The 27,468-nt window shown below is 34.7% G+C and overlaps 3 protein-coding genes across 3 annotated transcripts; 2 read left to right on the top strand and 1 right to left on the bottom strand.

The window, feature by feature from the left end:
* Nucleotides 1-1,906: 1,906 nt before the first annotated feature.
* On the top strand, nt 1,907-4,771 carry LOC112292184 (uncharacterized). Its single transcript, XM_024540424.3, has 7 exons — nt 1,907-2,810; nt 2,913-2,969; nt 3,078-3,130; nt 3,523-3,574; nt 3,877-3,942; nt 4,158-4,235; nt 4,424-4,771. Exons 1-7 carry the CDS (start codon nt 2,702-2,704, stop codon nt 4,507-4,509), a joined length of 501 nt encoding a protein of 166 aa, XP_024396192.1. The 5' UTR covers nt 1,907-2,701; the 3' UTR covers nt 4,510-4,771.
* Nucleotides 4,772-11,911: 7,140 nt separating this feature from the next.
* LOC112292135 (small ribosomal subunit protein eS6) lies at nt 11,912-13,733 on the top strand. Its single transcript, XM_090256634.1, has 6 exons — nt 11,912-11,960; nt 12,072-12,136; nt 12,374-12,540; nt 12,727-12,843; nt 13,135-13,290; nt 13,416-13,733. The coding sequence occupies exons 1-6, from the start codon at nt 11,955-11,957 to the stop codon at nt 13,646-13,648; spliced, it is 744 nt and encodes a 247-aa protein (XP_090112760.1). The 5' UTR covers nt 11,912-11,954; the 3' UTR covers nt 13,649-13,733.
* A 3,083-nt stretch (nt 13,734-16,816) lies between these two features.
* Nucleotides 16,817-18,638, bottom strand: LOC112292723 (small ribosomal subunit protein eS6). Its single transcript, XM_024541496.3, has 6 exons — nt 18,590-18,638; nt 18,414-18,478; nt 18,010-18,176; nt 17,707-17,823; nt 17,260-17,415; nt 16,817-17,134 (listed from the first exon to the last, which is right to left on the bottom strand). The coding sequence occupies exons 1-6, from the start codon at nt 18,593-18,595 to the stop codon at nt 16,902-16,904; spliced, it is 744 nt and encodes a 247-aa protein (XP_024397264.1). The 5' UTR covers nt 18,596-18,638; the 3' UTR covers nt 16,817-16,901.
* Between the last annotated feature and the right edge of the window lie 8,830 nt (nt 18,639-27,468).

The raw sequence follows: 27,468 nt of genomic DNA, 5'->3' as shown, positions 1-27,468 counted from the left end.
ACTTTATGGTTCTTCGCAAGAACCAAAACTTCTTTTCTATTTAAAGTGGCCGTCGAGAGGTGATAACCATTAATACGCACATCTCGGTAGCTGATCAGACTCCAAGGTGCTGAGGGTGCAAACATCGCATGTTTATATTTTATGATGGAACCCGTAGGTCATTTTACCATCATTGTGCCATCTTGGAAACAAAACGTATTTGCTCCAGCTATGGTCATCATATTTTTAGTTTGCCAAGTTGAAGATTTTTCAATAAAAAATCGTCTATCTGACAAGATAGTATGTGTTGTTGTAGAATCAATGAGCGCATCATTTGATTCATCATTAGAGGTTCTATTAGTCATATAAGCCTCTAAGTCATCAACACCAATTGAATCCATGGACGCATCTATGGTATGAACTTCACGAGCCTCAGCTCGTAATTTCTTATTTTCTTGGAACATTTTAATAAAATGTCCTGAAGTACGGCATGCATGTGCTAAATTTCCAATCATTCCACACTTATGGCAAGAACGCATCTCTGATTTTTGTTTTCTACTATAATTAATAGTAGAATGTTTATTCTTTCCATATAGATAGAAATGGTCTTGACTATGATTACCTTGATACTTATGAGCACGTTTCCCATGTTTATATAATTTCTTCTTAGACTTTGAAATATTAAGTGTATGAGATTCAAGAATTGTAGTTCCAATAGGACGAGCTTCCGCATTGCACAAGAGTAGCTCATTTTGCTTCTCTGTAAGAAGTAGATAGGACATGAGATCAGAATGACTCTGAAATTTCATGTTCCTGTATTGTTGTGCAAGCACAACAGATGCAGGAGGAAATGTAGAGAGAGTTTTTTCAATCATTTCTTCTTCAAAATTGCTTTGTCCACATAATCGTAATTGTGAGATAATACTATACATTTCACTATTGAAAGCATTTAAATTTGGAAAATCCAAGACACATAAATGTATCCAATTGTGACGTGCACGTAGAAGAAAAATGGTCTTTTGATGATCAAACCTAGATTTAAGATTCTTCCAAAGTTCTGTAAGGTCTTCTATTTCCAAATATTGATATTGTAATGCGGATACAAAATGACGACGAAAGAAAAGAAGTCCTTTCCAACTAATAGCATGAAATATAAAAATACTTGTTGTAGGAGATTCTTCAAACATAATGGCATCCGAGAGTTGTTCTGCAAATAAATTTACTTTTGCCATTTTTGCCCATAATAGATAATTGTTTCCATCCATAGTCAATGGTAGAAATAAAAGAGCTTGAAAATGTTGGGATGCACTGATAATAGTAGGAACCATAGTAGAAGCAGTTGAAGATGTTGAAGCTCTCATTATAAATAAATCTATAAAGAAAATACAAGATCAAGTAAAAAAGTGGAATAAAACATACCTTAAAATATAAAATCAAATAAAATGATAAACTTAAACTTGAAAAAACAAAAATATATATATATGTATATATATATATATATATATTTCATTTTTTTAAGGAGAGATGGTTGTAGATTAAGGCAGCAAAACAGCAATAAAATGGCCGCAGCAGGTAGCGGTAGGGCGGCAGGGTGGCAGCGGCGGACAGCGGCGGCGGGTGGCGGCGGGCAACGGTGGACAGCAGCGGCTGGCAACGGCGGGCAATGGTGGGCGGCAGCGGCGGGCAGCGGCGGGCAACAGCGGACATCGGCGACGGCGGGCGGCGGCGGCAGCGGCGACAGGGTGGCAGCGGCGGATTCGGCGTCTATTCGGCGGCAGTTCGGCGGCAGTTCAACGTCTGTTCGGGGCGCAGCACGGAGCAGGGAGCAAGCAGAGGGTGGAGTTGGGCTGGATCAAGTATTCAGAGCAAGCAAGGCAAAGAGTGGAACAAGTGCTCTAAGCAAGCAGCTAATGTGTGAGGTGCCAGCAAGAAGAACAAGATCATGACCCAGACACTAAGCAAGGGTAGCAACAGGTTTGAAGAGTCAAAGACTAGAGCAAAAAAAATTGTGATAGTATGTAGAAGAGAACAGTGCTGATGAAGTGTTGAGAATGTTCAGAAAGACACAAGAGTAATAGTAAGTCATACACACACACGAGTAGTAGTAAGTCATACACACACACAAGTAGTAGTAAGTCATACACACACAAGGGTTTCTAAGGAGAGAGAGCTTCACACACACAAAAATCTATTGATCTGGTTGTGTCTGGTTCACAAGAAGAGAGAAGATAAGAGGATGAACAGTACTTCTCCACTAAACTCTAAATACTGTAGCTACAGTAATTACTATAGTGTACAGTAAATATTATAGAGAGCGTCGGCTACATTTAATGATCTCAACAATTCTGTTGGGGAGGCTGAGACGCACACGCTCCCACTCCCTCTGCCTGCTGCTCTACTCAGCTGCGCTCGTCTCCACTCTTCGTTGGATTGGGATCGCCTCCTGCTCTTGCTTGCCTTTGTCGTCCACCCTTCCTTTGCTTATCCCGTCCTTTCTCATTGCTTTTGTTTTTTTCGTTTTTTTCTTTCCCTCTTTCTCCGTTTTCTTGCTGGGTGCAATTGAACTGTTTATCGTTGTTGGTGATTCATAGCATTTTTACGTTCGGCTGTTGACCTCGCGCCTTCTTTCATCTCTATCCAGTGCCTCACCCGATTTTTCACACCGCCTTTGGTTTAGGGTTTTATTTTATTATTTTCAAAAATTTCGTCGCACATTCTGACTATGTTATCTAGAGTCCTTTCCTTCTTTGCGAAGCGCGGCAAGCAGCTGGCCGGTTCTGACAAGGCTGGTAACACCTACTATCGCCAATTTAAGGATATCGATGGCACAGGTAATTTCAACATAACTCTTAGTATACACTCACATGTAACTTCAATGGATCCATTATCCCGTGAAGACAGCTACTGATCAGTATTCTGCGGCGCTGACCCAGTCAAGGAGCGCCGATGGGTTGAGTTTGGAGGCTCTTCAGTTGTGGAGCTCATACCTGGTAAGGAATTATTCTCTTCGTGTATAAGTGATTAGATGCGTCTCAGGTTTATGCTAGTGACAATGCTTTGTACAGATTCATATGATGTAATTTTTTTATGCATGGCAGTTGAATGGAATAGCTGGCTCAATGGAAGACGTAAAGAACCTCCTACCCCTGAGGTATCATCCTGTTTTCGTTGTGTCAGTTGGGCATTTTGATTCCTCTCTCGTAGCCCCAGAACACACCTTCACGAAAATTTCTATCATTTAGTATTCGACGCAAGAAAATCCAAGTAAATATGTCTGGGACATCGACTTTTAGAAGATAAATTTCACAACGCAGGAGTCATAGTTCTTCAAACAGTTTTAAAATATGTATTTGGCTGTATCTTGGATTTTTGATGCATCTACTGAGCTCGATGTTTCCTCGTAACTACAAGTTTCTTTTGTATTTAAGGCACTATTCCACTTCCGCAATATTCTTGATTTTCTGTTTTGGTCTAAAATGTCTTCTATACAGTGGGACAGATCGAGATGAGAAATGTGAAGGATATACGTGATTTGTTGACCAGGAAATGATGGAATTTGAAGCACGCCGAAACGCCATCAAGGCCAAGGTTGCATGTAAGTTTTCTTCAGGTTTAGGACATGCGTATGAGGTCATATACCACTTCTTCCTTGTAGACAATGATAAGGATGTCGGCAAAGTACATGGGAGGAAGATATGCTTGCGAATTCAGCTTCTGTGATGATTTGATCTGTAATTAGGGTCTGACATTTATTTAGAGCATCCTACGTTGTAGTGAGTACATTTGTTTTGCGGACCGACGTCAGTGCATTATGTTAATTTCTGATGCTCATTTGTTTGCAAATCAATTTCACTTACTCAATCGCTATTCCTTGGCGTTTCTTCTTTCACGAAACAGTGCTTGAGAAAGAAGAGGAGAAGCGTCGATATCGTGCTAAAGCACTTCAGCAAGGAATTAACGGAGGTAAGAATAATTCGATCGAGAGCACGCAACCATGAGAAAGGCAACTTCCAAATGCCTCGCGTTTGTACATTTACTTAATAAGAATCTTTTTGTATTTAACTCTATATTCTCACTATTGTTTCATTAATGGTGTAAGATGTGTTATTTCTCTGATTTCACGAGTTATACTATCATGCTATATTTTTTTGAGCTAAGCCAAGCAGTTGGAGTCGCAGATGATCTCTCTCCGCACACTATGACACGGTATTTGCAGCAAGTCACCGAAAGTGATGTTCCTGTGCAGCAAAACGATGGTAATCTGCTGCTGATAAGCAGAAATTCTTGCGATTTCGTAATTTCTGCATTATGTCAGTGTTGGCATGGCGTGCCTCCTGTGGTTGATGTAGTTAGATGGTCTAATTCATGCATGCTTTGTAACTAGAACTCGACTCTTATTTGACAGTGATTAAGCTACTTGTATGTTTCACTCATTGCTAAGCAGACTCCAAGGTTGTACAAAAAGTGGGTGATTCTGAGCCAAAATTCGAACCGGAAGCCTGGAATCCAAGTCTCCCTTCCAAGAAGTAATGTCGTCTACGATCATTTATGCTGTAGGCTTATATTCTTTAAAACTAGTCAACTTTCTAATGCTCTTGGACCAGAATTCTATCCAATGAACGAGGAGTTTATAAATTTAGTTTAAAGCTCTGTCCGATGCGGTTATAGAAAATTCGAAGAGATTTTTTTGAGTTGAGTCTTTAATGGAATTATGTTGCTACAAAATGTATGGTTCATGTAATGTACCTCCTTTTACTAGCGGTGGAACAGAGCGGAGCAAGTTTCAAACCAATGGTGGCTTCTGAGCTTTGTTGGGAATGCTGCGTACGATTTGTTGGACCTTGTAGCGAGGGTTCTGTGATTTGGACCTTCGGGGAGTTGTTATGCAAGGTCGAAAAACTCCGAATTTGTGACCCTATCCATGTATCTGTTCATGCTAGCCCAATCCATAGCTGGTGATTCGAGTCAGTTGGAATTAGATTATCACTTTGTGGGTTTTCGGCTAAATTAGGTTTAAATTCAGAACTATTGCAGATGAATTTCAAGATTAACAAGCCAATGAATGATGATTGGGTTATATGAATGGCATGTATTATTATTGATTTAGTGCTCATCATGTTACAATTTAGCCCATTTGCACTCCTCACAACTTTCTTTCTTATGCTTTTTCAAAGAGCTGCACACAAAAAAATCTGTCTTTTTTCCTGACCTCCATACAACAGTTCTTGAGAATGCTATAGGTTTGTTCAAGTTAGACTACGGTTAAGAATTAAATATTCAAAATCTGCATTGAACTCTACCTTAGTTAACCAAAAAGACATTGTACAACTTTGATATACAATGTTTTTTGGCTGTCTAAGTAGTTACCTAATTCCATAATTGTGCCAAGTTCTTCTTCATTTAGTGTTTATTTTATATGAAATGAGGTCTTGATTTATTTTTCTAAATTTAAAGGATGTGTCTTAAGATATTTAATATTTATATATATTTATTTATTTATTGTCACCTTAATTTTTGTTGTTGCTACTCAACTTGCCATCTTTCATATGCTACCAATTTTTATTTTATTTTATTTTATTTTTTTAATGCCACCATAAGCTACCTGAATCTTAAGCACTACACCATGAGGCATTGTTTTTCAACAATTGGCATTATCACCATGCATTGTCCACATGGCAATAGCAAAAAATTCAAATGTTATTATTGTCATTCATCTTATACCCTCCAAAAAATTCAAATGTTATTATTGTCATTCATCTTATAGCCTCTTAATGTAGGTAATCTATTCACTTTTCTTTACAAACAACCAAAGGGAGTATTTAAGAGTCAAAAATTAATACAATCAACTTTAGTGATAATATTAATAGTTGCCATATGGTATGCAACTTAAATTTATGACAACTTGTGGTAGTACTGATAAAAATCATGGTAGAATAAGCTAAATGACAAGTTAGAGAAGCAATAGCAACATTCTATTTTTTTATTTACTTTATTCATTATTTATTGTCTTTTTATTTAAATTTAGAATGACTTTAAAAAAATACATCTTTATTTAAATTTTAATATAATAGATTTTATCAACAAAAATATAATAATTATTATTAATAAAACCTTTGTTATTATTAATTGCCACATATTAATTATTCTTATTAAGTTCAAAAGCAAATAAATAGAAAAAACCATTGTTAAATAAAGAATCTATATTCATTATTATTGCTTGATATAAATATAAATTTATATTTTAATTTTATTTCAAATTCTATCTAATTTAAAATATAAAAAATAGATTTGTATTATGTTCTATAAGAATTTTGTATAAGATTATTATTGACATCTATGACAATTCAAAACATATGATTATTTTTTTATAAAACTATCATTTATACACTAAAAATCTATTAAAAATTGATGTTTAATACCACTACTTTATATATTTAATATTTCTATTACACAAATAAGAAGTGTTAGGTAAAAGGTAAATGAAGGTAGATTTAAGAATATCTTGTAGAATAGCTTTTTAAATTTTTTATAGATGTGGATTTGACTTTATATGTGTTTGTGGTTAATTGGTAGATTAGAAATTTAGCAAAGTTGGCCATGTGTTGCACATATTGGTGACTTGTGGTATAAGTTGACCATCTGGTGTACATGTAGATAACTTATCTTGCAACTTAGACATGTATTGGAGGTCCTATAAAATGCTGACACATAACTCATACTCAAATAATATATATGGAGGTAAGAATGAAGCCTTCTTCACTCTTGTGCACACCTTTCTTGTTCTTAATCTTGTTTCAAAAATCTCTAATTGTCTTATCTTTGGCAATAGCCATTCTAGTTTCAATATTGTACCATCTTTGAGTGATTTTCTACTCTTTTTGAGTAACACAAGAGTGTGTTAAAGACTTTATTGTTTGTGATTTAATTACAAATTTAAATATAATTATTATTAATCTTAAAATAAAATATAATATAATTATATTAAAATATTCTAAAAATAAACAAATATTTATATTATTACTTTTTATATATTAAGTAATTTATTTATGTAAAAATATTATATTTCTAAATAAAAAATAATATATAAATTAAAGTTGTTTTTTAAAAAATACATTAAATGTAAAATTACTTTAAATTTTCTATCAATTTATAAATAAAAAATAAAAATAATAACATATTAAAATATATTTAATATAAAAAGAATTATATTAAATTATCTAATTAAAATTAAATAATTTAATTGGTAAATTTTATTGTTTATCACCAAATAAGGTGCATAAATTTAAATTATAGTGCTTCAGAGCTTAAACAAGGTTTTTCTTTATACATCCAGAAATTATAAATTAAAATATGAAAAATAAAAGATTCTTCAAACTTCTAGAAAATTCTTTTGTATTTGAAAAAATATTTAGAAGATTTTTTTGACATGAGTTTTTTATTTTATATTAGAAGGAAAAATAAAGAGTATATTAATTTTTTCAATTTTTATTTTCAATAAATCCATAAATAATCTTCTTGATTTTTTTATTTTAATTTTTAATTTTTTTCCTTATTGTTGTAATATAGACAACTTTGCAAATTTGTTTATATATTTTTTAATATATATATATATATATTCTTAGAGAAATTTATTATAATTGAAAGATTATAAATTATCTAAATTTAAAATAATATCTTATCTTTTATTAAAATTTTAATTTAATCTTAATTTTAAAAAATATTTAAAATATTTTATTTTTTCTTAGAAATTACAGATATCTTTATAAGAATTTATACTAGTAAAACCCAATAAATTTCTCAAATTTGAGGTTATGGATTATTCTTCTTTCAATTTAACTTCTGAATATACATTAATAAACATACATAAATAGATTATTGTTTTTATTAAATAATCTATGAGTAAAGATAGAAATAATATCTAAGATTAAAATTGATGCCACAAGATTGTACTATCATTAGAATGTCATAAAAAAGTTATAATATCATTTAAAAGAATCATGTTAGATAATTAAATAAATACCAGTTTTTTTTTGTCATTATTAACTACTTAATAAAAAAAAACATCTAAAACTAGAGAACTAAATAAGATTCATAAAATAAGAAATAAATCTTAAAGTTATTTAATAATAAGTGTAATTATGTTCTACACTTAGAACTTTAAACTACTTTGATAGATCTGTTCTGATTATTTATATATAAATAACTATATATATATATATATATATATATATATACATAGATTATACTGGCAATTAATTTTTTATAAAATATTTAGTAATTTGTAATTAATTCTTGATTTTTAATTGAATCTACATTGAAAATTCCTATCTATTTATACATGAATTTTATCCTTGATATTACACTTATTTATTACATGAAATTCATATTATTATCTATTTTAATAACTTAATTCATAATATACTTTTATATGTATTCAAAATAAGCTTCAAAAAAAGCTTCAAAATTATTATAAATCTTATAATTCAATGCAATTGGTGGCTAACATGTATTTTAATCTTTAGGGTTTCAATCAAATCTTTTAAGTAATATTTAATTTATTAAAATTTTATCCCAAGTCAACCAAATAAAAATTCCATTAAATATGAAGTAATTCCTACATCAAATAAAATTTAAATTTTGGTTAACATAATTAAATACTAGTTCTAAGTAAATTTAATATATTTTAATTATATCAATATTATAAAATTTATAAATCTTAATTAATTTTAGGAAACCTTTTTTTATTCTAAATTAATATTTATTCCAAATCTAATTCTAAAGAAATCTTAAGCAAATATTTATTCTAATCATATGAAAAAAAATGCTATCAAATCTAGTCTCAAATTTAAATTATTAAAAATTAAATTCTATTTTGGTTTTCAAAATTAAAATAAAGATAATCACATTATTTTATCTCCTTATCTATTTTATTTTTGAGAATTTTTTATACAACTATAACATAAGCTACAATTAATAAGTTAAAAAATGACAAGTAAAATTGTGTAGGAAGTAATGTAAGGTTAAAATTAAACATACTTGTGTGCATTAAAAGAGGGATCAGCAACAATAGAGCATTTTTTTATATTTTAATCTAGCTTGTTTAGAAAGTGAAAAAAACTCATCAATAGAAAATTCAATGATAATTATTTTTTAAAATTGCTCAGATAGGTAATAGAGCTTAAAGATTGAAATTTGTAGCAATTCAAATATGGAACAAAGTAATCTAGGAATAAATATAATATTTTTTAATTTAAATCTTTTAGTTTTATAATTTTTATTTGATATATAACTAAATAGAAGAAATATTATAATTACATACAATTCATCTTATATAGATATTAATGTTTAAATTTAAATAATTTTAAAAATCAATAGAAATTAAAAAATAAAATATTTTTTAATATTTAATCTAATTTAACTCTTTTCTACATAAATATATATTTATGTAATAAAAATTATCATATTTTAACCATTATATTTTTTAATTGGTATCTAAAATATTATATTAGTAAAGAACCCATCAAATTTCATTCACCTCATAAATTCAATTTGGCTCATATCATTCAAATCCAATTAAGAAATTAAAATAACAACATGTATTTTTTTTAAATGTAACAAGATCTACTTCTACTTTTAGATTTCTTCTATAATATTTTGACACTCTATTAGTTGCATCTATAATAAAATTAACCATATAGTAAGTAATTACCACCAAAATAGAATTCTACAAATATTTTGTAAATAATAGAACTAAACCAAGAATCATGATGTTTTTCACCATAGATTATAATTTGAGCCTAATAAGTCACTTACTACTTGATATTGCATTCAAAGCTAGAAATAACATTCTATTGTCATAAAAATATTAAAAAACTATATTTGAACATTATATCCAAAAAACATGTTTATATTTTTATTTTTAAAATAAATATTAAATAATAATAATAATAATAATCATCATAATAATAATAATAATTTATATATATATATATATATGTTACCTTCTCTTTTAATCTGAAAAATATGTACAAAAATTTGCAAATGCAGTTGCAAGGCTTAGCTAAGAGCAAGAATATTAACATTTAATTTCAAAAGTTAAAATTAGAGTTAAATAATAAAATGACAAGGATATATTAAACCTTCCTTCTATATCTAATTTGAGACTTTATTTATATTATTATTGTATGTATGTATATATATATATATATATATATATATATATTCTTCTTCTTTAATACTTAAGCTATTATACACAAATATATATATATATATATATATATATATACCCCATCAATATGTCAATTATATAACATTTTCTCAATTTAAATTAATACTTTTTACTTCTCTATCAATAATTGAATCTCATATGAATATTACTACTAAATTAAAAATTAAATATAAAATTTCAAATATATTATCAAATTTAATATATCCTAAAAATATATTTAAATTTATAAGTATCTAATCTTCTTAACCATGAAAATTATTCTAAAAATCAAATGCAACATATTTAACCTTAAAATTTAGAATCAAGGACAAATTGTAACTCTATACTTAAACTTTTCTAAAAAATTTGTAATACCTAATGTAAATGTAAAATTCAAAAAACATTTATAAATTTTTAAAAAATCTTAATTAATCTAGAGAAAAGTATTGCTTGTTCTTTTCTATCCAAAAAAAACTTTTTTTTAAATATCACATATCTAAATGATTAGAAACAAGCATAGTAATTCCAGGCTTTTGAAATTTTACTAAGTTTACATTATTCTTGACATGGAGCAACAAGAAAATGCTTGGTCCAATCAATAAAAATGTTAATGTATAGATCACAACTATTTCTTATAACTAATTTTATAAAATAGGTTTACAAGTAAAGAAATTCTTGTACATGTATTCACCATTTAAAAAAAACAACTTTGTGACTCTTTCCAAATTGTTCATTGCAAACACCATAGTAACAATAGTTACTAATTATTGTTGACACACTTCACTCAAAGCTGTACTTTCTTATATTTCATTTACATTGTAGATCATTGGCACACTATTTTCCGTACATATGTGTGCATCATTATTGGTTGAACAACTATAACATACTAACCTAACCTATATCAATGTCACCTTGCAAGCCATAACAAAAGACAAATAAAATACAATAATCAAATTGACACAATAAGGGCTTTAAGTGTGTGAAATATGAACTCAAAATTGTATTAGATTTGTATTTGTAAGTTGCATAAGCAAAAGGCTTATTCCAAGGGATTCTCTTGTTGAAATATATCAATTGCAAGTTTTGTCTTGTGCCAATGAACAAGAAGTCTTGCATAAACTCATAGCATGCATAATAAAAACTGCAATTGAAGCATTTTCTTAACCACACTAGTCATGCCAATGTCATTCTGTGTTCCAACAAGGTGAACAATTTGTTCAAAGCAACTAGTTGCAACCAACAGTAATGACAAAGAAGCCATCACTACTACATTGTCAAATGCATATAGACATTACTAATCAATACAAAAACAACACTATTAATGATTGGCATGTATTTGTCAAGTGTACTGACACCAAGATGAATATTATTCATGGATGTTGGGAACATTAAAAAGTCAAGAATTTTTTATTAAAAAAGAAGAAGAAGAAGAAGAAAGATTGGTTGGAGTATAAGACCTGTAGAAATGAGAAAGGAAAAGGAAAGAAGGCAGATCACAAGACTGGTACATGGACATGACCAATGAATTAAACAATGCTGGGATTGGATAGGATTGGAGGAATTGGGAAGTAAACGTGGTGGCATGAACGTGAGGGACGGAGGGAGGGGAGGTTTGCGGAACGGTGTTGGGAACGGAACGGAAAGGGCCGGGGCGAGCGAAACCCTAAACGGGGCGAGGCAGGGGTTAATCGGAGAAGCTTGGAACCGTGGTTCCTCTTTCGCCTTCGCGCACTTCGCTTAGCCCCCCTCCCATCGGATCGCCAGCACCATGAAGGTGAGACTCTTGCACGCTTCCTTCCATCTCCATGTTCTATTGTTCGCCTGCGCTGCTCTCTGTACCTCTCTGTTTCCGGTCTTCCTAATTTGGTTGCGTTCCTGACTGCAGCTCAACATCGCCAACCCCACTACGGGGTGCCAGAAGAAGGTTGAGATCGATGACGACGCTAAGCTGTAAGTGGCTTGGTTCTTTGCGACCCTTTGCAGTCTGTCGGTGGATGTTCGCCTGCAATTTTACGTGCTCTCTTGTTCGCGCCTGCGTTTTGCACTGCTTTTTAGGGTTTGGAGTTTTGCAAACGTATCACCCCTTTCAGATAGGCAGTGCGAGATTCAGGAATGCGCCACCTTTATATACGCCTAGCATGGGAGCTCTCTTATCGGTCTTCGGCTTTGTTTGGTGCTTGTGTTCAGTCGCCAATTCTACGACAAGAGATTGGCCCAGGAGGTCAGCGGTGACCAGCTGGGAGATGAGTTCAAGGGGTATGTCTTCAAGATCATGGGAGGCTGCGACAAGCAGGGTTTCCCAATGAAGCAGGGAGTTCTCACTCAAGGCCGTGTGCAGCTCCTGATGCACAGAGGTATGGCGATAGATAGACACGGGTGTTGGTGTCATGAAGTAGGCTAGTCTGAACGAGACATTTATGTCCTCGCTGCTCCTCTTGTGCAACAAGCGTTGAGTGGGGTTGTGGAGTGGTTTGATGGGCTCAGTATGGGTGCGAGAATTTAGTTCTCCCTTTTGTAACGATTATTGTGTGTTGTTGCAGGGGTCTCTTGCTTCAGGGGATACGGGAGGCGCAACGGGGAGCGGAGGCGTAAGTCCGTGAGGGGATGCATCGTTAGCCCAGACCTCTCGGTGTTGAACCTGGTTATCGTCAAGCAAGGTCAGTCAGTGTCTTTGCTAGGATAAATGAATCAACGTCCACGGAGAGGTTCGTCGGAGGCTGCTAATTTCCTTTCCCTGTCCGTGCAATGGCATTGAGGTGGCTGGAAGCAGGTGGTTTGTGGGTACGTCGGGGCCGCGTTGCCAAGCAGCAAGGTCGTTGTTAGGATCCTCCTGCGCCGCTAGTTTATTGAGTTGGATCCGGTATAGTTGTGTCGAATATGCTAGTTTGTTTTTGGGGGGGAGGGGGTGGGGATGATTATGAACCCACTTCTGGCTGTGGTTGTCGCAGGTGATAATGACTTGCCTGGACTCACTGATATTGAGAAGCCCAGAATGAGGGGTCCGAAGAGAGCCACCAAAATTCGCAAGCTCTTCAATCTCACCAAGGAGGATGATGTGAGGAAATACGTCAACACCTATCGTCGCAGCTTTGTATCGGCCACAGGTACAGTCATGGCTCCTGATGTGGGTGTCGTATTTTGCCATGCTTCCTTTCGTGCAGTCGCCGATGTAGAGCGGGGGCCATTGTTGCGAGGAGCCCTCTACTGACGTCTGCGTGCGTGCTTTCAGGCAAGAAGAGGAGCAAGGCACCGAAGATCCAGAGGCTTGTGACTCCTTTGACTTTGCAGAGGAAGCGCCGTAGAGTGGCAATCAAGAAGGCGCGTGTCGCCAAAGCCAAGACCGAGGCAGCAGAGTACCAGAAACTCTTGGCTCTTCGCATTAAGGAGCAGCGGGAGCACCGTAGTGAGAGTTTGGCCAAGAAGCGTGCTTCACGCGCATCGCTTGCCAAGCCCGAGGCTTAGACCAATAGTCAAGCTATTAGGTTGTTTCGGCATGCAGCCCGAATTGAGTCGGGTCTTTAATTCATCATGTTCCAATTTTAAAGTTTGTTGACTGTTGTGAATGTCGAGGGTGGCAGTGGGACCCTGCCAAACTATCGTTGCGAGGGCTATGTTTTCTCCTCTTGGTTTCTCAGATTTGCAATGGGGTGGGAGGTAGAATTCGAGGTTTTTTCTCTTTGCCCAAACACGATGGCAGGTCGATGCAATTTACGTATTGGGGAAAATCATGTAAAATGTGAATGTTTTTCACCCAACGGACGTTTAGTGAACAGTGGGCCAATGACTTATCAGTGCGCCTCTTTTGGAAAAGGCGTGTTCTTCCCCAGTTTTCGGGACCTGTGACAGGACCTCCCGCAGCGCAGGTTTAATGGTTCTGCCAGGCACCGTGTTGTGATGTTGAGTGATAGTTTCTTTGATCAGATGCCCCAGGTACCTTGGAGGTGAGTGCGTCATGCTTTTCTGACGGAGGAGCATGGTATACCACCCCGCTGTCCACCACGCACATAGATCCTACAACTTTGTATACGGACTCCAAGCTTGCTCATGGTTTTTGATTTTGGCGGAGCAATGACAGTTCCTCATGGATGCAGATCATGAATGGATCGCGTTAAACATACCCACTCGAGCTTTGCCAAAGCCCTGCGCGTCGCTGAGTTGAAAAGCCTCTGCTCGTCAGCCACTGATTTTCCGCCCCTCGCCTCCCAAACCCCGTCGCTCTCCTTCCGTTCTGGTTGCTGTTCGCATTCCCATGGAAGCGCCGCCAAGGGTCAAGCTGAACAGGAGGCTATCAATGGCGTTTTGACATCGGCTTGGCCTTCCCGCTATCTGCGTCGCTCTGCTTTACCGGTTCTTCTTGCAAGGATCTGGAACGTTGGAAACTGCAGGAAGTTTGGGAATTGGCACAGGAGAGCTTGGTTGTATGGTTGTATAGCAGTTGGTTGGATTGTGGAGGAGTAGGGCTTGGTTGTCATGCAGGTGGTTGGATTGTGGAAGAGTAGGGCTTGGTTATATTGCAGGTGGTTGGATTGTGCAACATTTGCCAAGGTGGATTGCTCAGTGGATTTTGTTTAATTTTGTTCTGTTTATGTTGTAACAATTGTTTATTTTAGTTTTATTTTAGTGTGGTTTCGGTTGTCTCTTGGTCCCAATTGGGTCTCAATGAAGTTGCCAATTTTTTAGAATCTGGAGTGAATGTTTGCAATTGTGCAACACTAGGTGATTTTATGAAAATGCAAAACAATATTTTAGAGTTGCTTTGAATTATGATAAATATGGTTTTTACAATTCAATCATCTGAAGGGTTGTGGTTGTGGTGTTGGTGTTGAGAAGCTTTTAAATTGAATTGGAAGTATTTTTGAAGTTGGTAAAGAAATTGAGTGTCTATTGCAATTCTTAAAGCATAGGTTAGATGGTGGTATATGCCTACCATACTTCTTGAATTGAATTCTTATCCTAGGTTGAAGTTTCATTTATTTATTTTTTATTTTATAAGTTTTTTATTGATGATGTTGGTTGTATTTGGAAAGTTTAATACCATTGTGAGCTCATTGGGGGAAGTAAAGAAATGTTGGGATTGTGGAAATATTCATACAAGTGGTGTGATTTTAGAGTGGATTGTGTGATTTTGATTGATCTAAACATGCTAGTGCTATGTATTCCATATTCTTCCATGCAAGATTGATATTCAAACAATGTTAAAGCACTCAACATATTGATCACTTTGGAGAAGAACAATGGGCAATGCAAAGACTTGCAACATATCAAAGATGGTTGGTTTTTTTGTGCATCTTTTTAGATTCATTTGAAATCTTTTAGTACAATACATATTGGATTCATGAATGCTATATGTAGACAAAAAGAAAAGATAGAACATCCTCTAAATGTCTCTTCAATGCATCAATATCTTTTATTTGGTATATTTGTTTATGTGCAAGAATGTTTAAAATATTTTATATTTGTATACATGACTTTTAATTGGAATATTTGGTTCTTGATTTAGTTTGTATTTTTTAAATTATTTTATTTAGTTACTACTTTGTGCATTGTATTTTTAAAAAAAATATATTTAAGTTAGATTATTATTATTATTATTATTATTATTATTAATTTAATACTTATTATGCCTCATATTAAGGAGCATTCTAAATTATATATTCTTTGGTATTTGTTTTATTTTGTTTTTTCTTTCTTCCTTATTTTAGATGTTATTAATAAATTACTTTCATACTAGTCAAAGATAAATAAGACTTTATAATCACACGGAAATTCTTTAAATGACTTAGAAGTGGCTATTTTCCTATAAAATTAATATATAATAATCATGACTTTTTGTTCTTGTACCATTATTCAAGCCTCCTTATTAGTATTTGCCTTAATGAAATATACTTACTTAATCAATTGTAGGTGTAGTCTATAAAGAATCTAACAAAAATAATAAGTCTAATAAAAGTGGTTACACCATCTTCTATTCTATTTATTACATGGATAATTGCTTATTATTGAATTCACATTTAAGACCTATTTTGTCTAATTGATTATATCATTGAAGACCTTGATAGCTAATAATGAATTCTTAAACCAAGTTTATAGAACCAATATTTTTTGTAAAGTACTATAAGTCTCAACCTTGGTTCAAACCAATATATACTATTTGTTTCTTTTAAGTTCCTTTGTCATATTCACTTCTGTGTAAAGTGGATAATCAAATTTAATAGAATCTCAACTTTGATCATAGTTTCTTTTCAGTTTTTTAACATTATAAGATATTATGAGGTATATAGTGCAGTACAAGTTGCTAGTGTATTCTGATTATTTTATGATGTGCATCAAGTCATTTAAAACAAAAACTGATGGTATGTAATTTAAAAATATTCAACTTTAGACGAAATATTCAAAACTCAACAACACCAGTGAGTACTACTTGACAATAAATGTTTTTACATTTTACATGATTTTCCCCAATACGTAAATTGCATCGACCTGCCATCGTGTTTGGGCAAAGAGAAAAAACCTCGAATTCTACCTCCCACCCCATTGCAAATCTGAGAAACCAAGAGGAGAAAACATAGCCCTCGCAACGATAGTTTGGCAGGGTCCCACTGCCACCCTCGACATTCACAACAGTCAACAAACTTTAAAATTGGAACATGATGAATTAAAGACCCGACTCAATTCGGGCTGCATGCCGAAACAACCTAATAGCTTGACTATTGGTCTAAGCCTCGGGCTTGGCAAGCGATGCGCGTGAAGCACGCTTCTTGGCCAAACTCTCACTACGGTGCTCCCGCTGCTCCTTAATGCGAAGAGCCAAGAGTTTCTGGTACTCTGCTGCCTCGGTCTTGGCTTTGGCGACACGCGCCTTCTTGATTGCCACTCTACGGCGCTTCCTCTGCAAAGTCAAAGGAGTCACAAGCCTCTGGATCTTCGGTGCCTTGCTCCTCTTCTTGCCTGAAAGCACGCACGCAGACGTCAGTAGAGGGCTCCTCGCAACAATGGCCCCCGCTCTACATCGGCGACTGCACGAAAGGAAGCATGGCAAAATACGACACCCACATCAGGAGCCATGACTGTACCTGTGGCCGATACAAAGCTGCGACGATAGGTGTTGACGTATTTCCTCACATCATCCTCCTTGGTGAGATTGAAGAGCTTGCGAATTTTGGTGGCTCTCTTCGGACCCCTCATTCTGGGCTTCTCAATATCAGTGAGTCCAGGCAAGTCATTATCACCTGCGACAACCACAGCCAGAAGTGGGTTCATAATCATCCCCACCCCCTCCCCCCCAAAAACAAACTAGCATATTCGACACAACTATACCGGATCCAACTCAATAAACTAGCGGCGCAGGAGGATCCTAACAACGACCTTGCTGCTTGGCAACGCGGCCCCGACGTACCCACAAACCACCTGCTTCCAGCCACCTCAATGCCATTGCACGGACAGGGAAAGGAAATTAGCAGCCTCCGACGAACCTCTCCGTGGACGTTGATTCATTTATCCTAGCAAAGACACTGACTGACCTTGCTTGACGATAACCAGGTTCAACACCGAGAGGTCTGGGCTAACGATGCATCCCCTCACGGACTTACGCCTCCGCTCCCCGTTGCGCCTCCCGTATCCCCTGAAGCAAGAGACCCCTGCAACAACACACAATAATCGTTACAAAAGGGAGAACTAAATTCTCGCACCCATACTGAGCCCATCAAACCACTCCACAACCCCACTCAACGCTTGTTGCACAAGAGGAGCAGCGAGGACATAAATGTCTCGTTCAGACTAGCCTACTTCATGACACCAACACCCGTGTCTATCTATCGCCATACCTCTGTGCATCAGGAGCTGCACACGGCCTTGAGTGAGAACTCCCTGCTTCATTGGGAAACCCTGCTTGTCGCAGCCTCCCATGATCTTGAAGACATACCCCTTGAACTCATCTCCCAGCTGGTCACCGCTGACCTCCTGGGCCAATCTCTTGTCGTAGAATTGGCGACTGAACACAAGCACCAAACAAAGCCGAAGACCGATAAGAGAGCTCCCATGCTAGGCGTATATAAAGGTGGCGCATTCCTGAATCTCGCACTGCCTATCTGAAAGGGGTGATACGTTTGCAAAACTCCAAACCCTAAAAAGCAGTGCAAAACGCAGGCGCGAACAAGAGAGCACGTAAAATTGCAGGCGAACATCCACCGACAGACTGCAAAGGGTCGCAAAGAACCAAGCCACTTACAGCTTAGCGTCGTCATCGATCTCAACCTTCTTCTGGCACCCCGTAGTGGGGTTGGCGATGTTGAGCTGCAGTCAGGAACGCAACCAAATTAGGAAGACCGGAAACAGAGAGGTACAGAGAGCAGCGCAGGCGAACAATAGAACATGGAGATGGAAGGAAGCGTGCAAGAGTCTCACCTTCATGGTGCTGGCGATCCGATGGGAGGGGGGCTAAGCGAAGTGCGCGAAGGCGAAAGAGGAACCACGGTTCCAAGCTTCTCCGATTAACCCCTGCCTCGCCCCGTTTAGGGTTTCGCTCGCCCCGGCCCTTTCCGTTCCGTTCCCAACACCGTTCCGCAAACCTCCCCTCCCTCCGTCCCTCACGTTCATGCCACCACGTTTACTTCCCAATTCCTCCAATCCTATCCAATCCCAGCATTGTTTAATTCATTGGTCATGTCCATGTACCAGTCTTGTGATCTGCCTTCTTTCCTTTTCCTTTCTCATTTCTACAGGTCTTATACTCCAACCAATCTTTCTTCTTCTTCTTCTTCTTTTTTAATAAAAAATTCTTGACTTTTTAATGTTCCCAACATCCATGAATAATATTCATCTTGGTGTCAGTACACTTGACAAATACATGCCAATCATTAATAGTGTTGTTTTTGTATTGATTAGTAATGTCTATATGCATTTGACAATGTAGTAGTGATGGCTTCTTTGTCATTACTGTTGGTTGCAACTAGTTGCTTTGAACAAATTGTTCACCTTGTTGGAACACAGAATGACATTGGCATGACTAGTGTGGTTAAGAAAATGCTTCAATTGCAGTTTTTATTATGCATGCTATGAGTTTATGCAAGACTTCTTGTTCATTGGCACAAGACAAAACTTGCAATTGATATATTTCAACAAGAGAATCCCTTGGAATAAGCCTTTTGCTTATGCAACTTACAAATACAAATCTAATACAATTTTGAGTTCATATTTCACATACTTAAAGCCCTTATTGTGTCAATTTTGTATGAGATTATTTTATTGAACTTTTTTAAAAGTCTTATTTAATAAAATAATAAGCAATTTTTTGTGGTGCAATATGTTGTATTAAAATTAACTATAACTTGTTTATATCTATGGATAACAATTATAAGTGAGTATTCATGTATCTTATGTACAAATAAATTGCTATTGTAATGTATATATCTAATTTTACAATCATATATATATGTATATATATATATATATATATATATATATATATAGTCCTATTTGACTATGACTTATAAGGCTTTTTTTATTAAATCCTCCTTCTAATTGTGGTTCTATTATTATTGCAGAGACAAGGTAATTTTTCAAACATGTTTTGAATACCTTTTTATGTATGTACTTGTTGAAGGAAAGAACTCTTTAAGTAGTTGCTAATGGTCAATAGAGTATAAGTGTTGTTAGGGATATCCCATAAGGTTAGGTGCTGGTCTATAGTGCATTAGAGTACAAGGAGAAGGCTGGTCCTAGGAGATATCCTATATGGGTTGTAGCACTTGGTACCTTGGTACTAGTATATAAGGAAAGGGTTGGCATGGGAAGAATTATCTCATACCACACTCTATTTGTTAAAGTGCAACCTTCCTGGTCCTAACTTACTTATGTAGAGTATGCTTTCTATGTTTCAACAGGTTATGGGCCCACATTCTCTTACCAAGTAAGTTGTTCTTGCATTATTTCTTTGTTGCTTGTTTTTGGTGGTTGAGATCTTATGGTAGAGTATTGCTAGTGAATTATTGAAGTCATTGTTCCTGGATATGTGAGTGTATGAGCTTAGTGCAAGACCTTGATAGTGTCTTTGCTGAAGGAGCACTAGTATTTGAGAGTTTATGAGAAAGTGAGTCATTTTGAGTGAAGTGATGTGAGAGAGACGTTTGAAAGTCATAAAATCACATTACAAACCATTTCCCATGATTTAGACGTAATTTGGACTCAAAATATGCAAAAAGTTGCAAAACAGCGAATTCTGGGTTTGTAGTTCAGCAATCTTTAAGTAGTCATATCTTTTGTATTACAACTCCAAATCAAAAGTTTTTTGGACCTACTTTTAGCTTGAGATGGCATCTTTTGAGGGTGATAGCTTAAGAGTTGTTGAAAAGTTTAGAGGTGACAACTTTCACCACTGGAAGGCCAAAATGGAGCTACTTTTGGCGTCATTGGATCTTTGGGAGATAGTAGATGAGGAGGAACTTACACCTGGGGTAGAGGCAAGCATCAAGGAGCAAAAGGACTTCAAAAGACGAGAGAAGAAGGCTTTTGGCATAATTGCCACCAATTTAGATGAAAGAAACTTTGCTCATGTCATTTCTTGCAAAGGGGCAGCAGATGCATGGAAGACTCTTTGCAATGTCTATGAAAGTAGGAATCTCTCCAATGTGCTATGGTCAAGGCAAAAATTCTTCACCGTGAAGATGGAAGAAGGTGAAGATCTCATGGCTCATGTGAATAAGGTAAAAGTACTTACAAACCAACTTGCTGTTGTTGACAAGCCTTTACTTGAAGAAGATGTTGTGATGACATTGCTTTCAAGCCTTCCGGACTCCTATTCCTCCCTCATTGTAGGATTGGAGTTCATTTCAAGGAAAGACCTTACTTTGGATTATGTCACGGCAAGACTATCCCATGAAGTGACCAAAAGAAAACAAAAGGAGTCTATTGGGGAGCAATCAGTACTATTTACAAGACCAAGTAAGGCAAGTGCCCCTTTTCAACGTTATCCTCCTAAAACTTGTTACATTTGTGGAAAACTAGGCCATTTTGCTAGAAATTGTTTCAAGGCAAAGAGAGGAGAAAGAGAGAATGCCAACAATGCTTTTCATGACCATGGAAGTGAAGACTTTGCATTCATGGCAAAACAAACTCCTTCCATGCTTGATATGAGCAAATGGATTGTGGATTCCGGATGTACCAAACACATGACTCCATACAAGTGTTCATTTAACACTTATCAACCAATTCCAGCAACCAAGGTTTGGTTAGGTGATAATAGTATGGTACAAGCCATTGGAATTGGCACCATTGTAGTGGAGGTGGTGGTGAAGGGCATAAGCAAGAGAATCACTCTCAAGGATGTGTTGCATGTACCAAAGATGAAGAAGAACCTCCTTTCGGTGAATAAACTTGTAACTCATGGGTGCAAAGTGCAATTTAACATGAATGGATGTTTTGTGAGAACCATAGAAGGCAAAAAAGTAGCAAAAGGGACTAGGGATGGCAATCTCTATATTATCAATTGCAAGAGGATCAATGGAGTGGAAGTTACTGCCTTTGCTGAATTTCCATCAAATGAAGACAAGGTAGGCATTTGGCATCAAAGACTTGGGCATTTGAATGCCAAAAGCATGAAGGAGCTTCAATCCATGGTAAGTGGCTTAGACCTTGGAAATTCTACCATGAATCTTGCTTGTGAGGGATGCATTCAAGGCAAACAACATAGGACACCATTTCCTAGTGGAGTTGCAACAAGAGCAAACCAATTGCTAGAGCTTGTGCATTCGGATGTTTTTGGACCCATGAGGACACCATCTATGAGTGGAGTAAGGTACTTTGTCACATTTATTGATGACTTCGCAAGGAAGGTATGGATTTACATCATCAAGGCCAAGAGTGAGTGTTTTGCCAAGTTTAAGGAGTGGAAAGCACTTGTGGAGAAGCAATGTGAGCACAAGATTAAGGTGCTGTGATCGGACAATGGAGGTGAGTATTTGTCCAAACACTTTGATGAGTTATTGAAGCATGAAGGCATTGCAAGACAAACCTCCACTCCCTACACCCCACAACAAAATGGAGTTACTGAAAGAGCAAATCGTACCATTGTGGAGATGGCAAGGAGTATGATTCATGCTCAAAAACTTGGGTATGAGTATTGGGCGGAAGCTGTGGTAAATGCCGTGTATACAAGAAATAGGTGTTCCACAAGTGTACTTGAAGGAATGACTCCCCAAGAAGCTTGGACTAGTAACAAACCTTGCATATCCCGCATGAGGATTTTTAAGTGCATTGCATATGTCAAGGTTCCAGATAGTATGAGAGGCAAACTTGATGCAAAGGGCACAAGATGTGTATTCCTTGGTTATTGTGAAGGCACCAAGGCATATAGGCTCATGTGTTTAGATACCAAAAAGATCATCAAAAGTCGTGATATAGAATTCTTGGAGCATAAGAGTGGTAGTGAAAAGTGGGAGATGTGTCCAAGTGGGAGTAGTGGTGTGTTTGTGGACACATCTTCAATTCCAGCAAACAAACAAAAAGATGAAGAAGAGCCCAATACTATGAAGACTTCAATTCCAGCAAGATACAACAAGGACAATCAAGAAAATGAAGATGAAGAATATCAACCAATGAGTAAGACAAAGAACTCCATGAGCCATACAAGGCAGCAAGAGGTGCATGAAGGCTCATCTCCTTTACATGAAAGAAGATATCCAACACGTGAGAGAAGACCACAAGGTGAATGGTGGAAGAACCACATCTTTCCACAAGTAAGTGAAGACCATGCCAATGTTGCTCTTCTTGATGATCCATTGACTTTGTGTGATGCAATGAGGTGTGGTGATGCAATGAAGTGGGAGATTGCCATGCAAGAAGAATACAAATCTCTTATAGACAATGAGACATGGGATTTGACTCCACTTCCACCAAATCGATCAGCAATTAGATGTAAGTGGGTGTTTAGAACCAAGAGAGATGCTATGGACAATGTTGTGAGGTACAAGGTAAGATTGGTTGCCAAAGGCTACTCACAAGTTGCTGGAGTGGACTTTAATGAGACATTTGTACCCGTGGCCAAGTTCACCACCATTAGAACCATAGTAGCAATTGGAGCATCAATGGACCTTGAAATGCATCAAATGGACGTCAAGACAATATTTTTGAATGGAGAATTGGAAGAAGACATCTACATGGAGCAACCTCAAGGATTTATTGAACAAGACAAACACCACCTTGTTTGCAAGTTGAAGAAGTCATTGTATGGATTGAAGCAATCACCAAGAGCATGGTACCAACGCATTGACTCATTCTTTGTGAAGGAAGGTTTTGTAAGGAGTGAAGCTGACCATTCTTTGTATGTATTGCAAGCCAAGGACTTCTTGCTGGTTGTGATCCTCTATGTAGATGATTTAATCATCTTAAGCAACACCATGGTAAGATTGGATTGGTTGAAGAAGAAATTAGAGAGAGAGTTTGAGATGAGTGATTTGAGAGAGCTCCATTATTGTTTGGGTGTGGAATTCACAAGAAGTAGAGAATCAAAGACCATCACATTGAGCCAAAGCAAGTAAATTGAAGAAGTGTTGAAACAATTCAACATGGGAGATTACAAGCCCATTGGAACTCCTTTGGAGGCCAACTTGAAGTTGATGAAGCTCACGGATGAGGAGTATACAGAAGTTAAGCATCAAATGCAAGGCATACCATACAAGGCAACAATAGGCTCACTCATGTATGCAATGGTAGGCACAAGGATGGATCTTGCATTTGTAGTAAGTGTTGTAAGCCAACACATGGAAAAACCAAGTCCTATGCATTGGGCAACCATACAAAGAATCATGAGATACTTGAAAGGCTCTTTGAACCTCAAACTATGTCTTGGAGGAGATAATATTGCATTACATGGATATTGTGATGCGGATTGGGCTGGAGATGCAAACGATAGAAGATCAACAATGGGCTATGTATTCTTTGTTGGAGTGGGAGCCATATCTTGGAATTACAAGAGACAACCAACCATTGCAAGGTCCACAATGGAGGCGGAGTACATGGCAGCAAATCATGGAGCAATGGAGGCAATTTGGTTGAGGTTGTTATTGGAAGATATTGGACTTGTGCAATTGGAGGCCACTCCATTGAGGTGTGACAATCAAGGATGTCTTGCTTTTGCAAAGAATCCAAAGCATCATGCAAGAACCAAGCACATTGATATTCAGCATCATTTCATAAGAGAGAAGATAGAAATGGGGGTTATTGATATGATGTATTGTGAAACCAAAGACATGTTGGCTGATTTATTGACAAAAGCCTTAGTTAGAGAAAGACACAATAAGTTGAGTAAGGCATTAGGATTGATAGCTAATTGACCAATAGCAAAGTGGGAGTGTTGAAGGAAAGAACTCTTTAAGTAGTTGTTAATGGTCAATAGAGTACAAGTATTGTTAGGGATATTCCATAAGATTAGGTGCTGGTCTATAGTGCATTAGAGTACAAGGGGAGGGCTGGTCCTAGGAGATATCCCATATGGATTGTAGCACTTGGTACCTTGGTACTAATATATAAGGAAAGGGTTGGCATGGGAAGAATTATCTCATACCACACTCTATTTATTAAAGTGCAACCTTCCTGGTCCTAACTTACTTGTGTGGAGTATGCTTTCTATATTTCAACAGTACTTTGTCTTTTTGAAGCAATTCTACTTGAAATTCTACTTAAAGCTCTATCCAAAGATCCTTCCAAAGCTTCAACTTCAAACTTCTTGCATTTTTTTTATATATATTTAAATTAACAAAAAATTAAAATAATCCAATGGCTTTTATCCTAACTTCTTTACATTCACTTTACTGATGTGTTGTAGTATATGAATTATAATTTTGAAATGTCCCAAGCAGTTGACTACATAAGCTACAATATATAGGTTAAAGATTAAATATGTAGGTTTTTTTTGTCAAAGTACAAGTAAATTTATTTTTAAAAAATTCTTTTTAAGCCATAGAATTTGTGATCAATTCTAATATCAAGAACACATTGTTTCAAGCTAGTGAAATTTCTTTATGAAAAGATTTAAAGAAAAAAAAATTTAACCATTTATGGCACTTTACTATAATTGATGATTCATAATATTAAATAAATAAAAAAATCAAATTTATTCAAGTCATGCAACATAAAAATAAAACATCCATTAAAAAAAAAATTTAGATCCAATTATAGATGAATTTATAAAGACATTTGTTAGAAGATTAATATATTTAGTATGTGATTTTTACTAAAATAATCATCAATTTTAATTGATAATACAAGGATGCTTTTTGATTTTTTAATTTTTTAATCTTTTAAATTCTTCATGAAAATTTCATTGAATTTAATATAAATGTGTACATTACCTCAAAAGGCTATTAATTCAAAAGGCTATTTTAAAAGTTGGTATTATTAAAAATATGAAAAAATAAGCAAATATAACAAAATTTGAGTGATTTTAGAGAGTATGTATCTTCTACTTCATATGGATTGCACATTTTGCAAAGGTAATAAATCCATTATGTAAATTTTTAAGGAAAGACGATATTTTTAAATAAATAAATAAACTAAAGCTATAAAGAAGTTTATTTATTTCTTTATTTTTTTATTTTTACTTCCAAATTTAAAGAAAAAAAATTGTAAATGTAGAAGATCCATAATTGTAATAATTGATGCTAGTCTAGTTAGAATTGCTTTAACAATATGATAAGATGATGAAAATACAAATGCATATATGATAAGATTTTAGGCAAAGGTTTTTGATGCCAAATAAATAATGTGTACATAAGTTAAATGAGAATTTTTGGATGTAGTGATTACAATTTAGAATTAAAAAGAATCCTTACTTTATCCATTAATAGTTATAAAAATGGATTGTCTACCTTAATTGGACATGATTGCAAGCTATTGTATACTAGATTTTTTAATTTTGAGATATATAATACATCAAGTATAAGAATCTAAAAAAATTAGTGTATTCCAAAGAAAGATAATCTAATATAAAATATGTTATTATAAACAATGCATTGTGATGAAATATGAAATACACACACATATATATATATATATATATATATATATATATATATATATATATATATATTGATATAAAAGTTGATGTAAGTACAAAATTTATTTTAATGAATTATCAAAGAAATAAGATGCATTTTTGTATGTACCAATAAAGTTTGTTTTTTTACATATTCCCCAAAAAAAACATTTCCAAATACCTTATGCATTGTTTTTGGATTGTAAATTAAACTTCAAGATTAGTTCCAAAAAAATTTACAATCAAATGCTTAATGCATTTTAATGCTCATTTTCACATAATACAATACAAATTTCTATCTTAACATGTTATCCTTGCATGGGCTAAACCATCATCTACATCCTTCATTTCTATTTAATTAGCAAAAATATATGGTTATCGTAATACAATTGAATATGTGGATATATTTTATATAAATATTTTTTCTATAAGTAATATAGTTTATGAGTACCTTAATATTTAAAAAATATATATATAAATCTATATCAAAATTATTTTATAATCTTATTATTTATTCATATTTAAAATTAATTGGCTATTGTAAAAATAAAATTCATCCCTCAATCTAAATTACAAATTAGTATCAATTAGAAGTTTATTATAATAGGTGATATGAAGTAAGAAGCATAATCAATAAGAAAGAAAAGAAGGAATAAAAAAATAAAAAAATAAAAAAAAAACAAGTGAAAGAAGCAGACCAAAAGGAATTTATAATTCAAAACTATGTACAATATATTTTATAGATTTTTACTTTATAAGTGATAAAAGATAAAACTAAAAATTAAATGTGCATAATATTTTTTTAATCTTTTCAACAACATAAAAAAATCCAAGTTACTATATTGACTTATGTTAATTTAAAAACACAAAAGTAAAAGAAAATATAAAAAATCATGTAATTAAAAGTTACTTCAAGTTAAATTTGATTATGTGGTTAAATATTTGAGCCTCACCAAGGCTCACAAGTATTGTGTAAAATGTATTATAAATACTAAAAGGCCTTATTGTAATCTTTAGAACTACTTTTAAAATTCTATAATTTATATGAAATAAATTCATAATTAAACCTGCATCTATGAAGCTTCTTTATAAGATACTATTAAATCTACCTACATTTACCTCCTACTTAACTATTCTTATCTATGTAATTGTATATCTTTATGACATCAAGCACCTTTCTAGGAACGAGTTCCATATGAGCATGTCTATGTGTATATGTATGTATCTTTGTATGATTTAAAAGAAAAATAAAAAT

Source organism: Physcomitrium patens, chromosome 15 (genome assembly GCF_059467195.1).
Source record: "Physcomitrium patens ecotype Gransden chromosome 15, ASM5946719v1, whole genome shotgun sequence".
Classification (NCBI taxonomy): domain Eukaryota; kingdom Viridiplantae; phylum Streptophyta; class Bryopsida; order Funariales; family Funariaceae; genus Physcomitrium; species Physcomitrium patens.
Note: the sequence above shows the minus strand (reverse complement) of the source record. Positions and strands in the feature narration are given on the sequence as shown.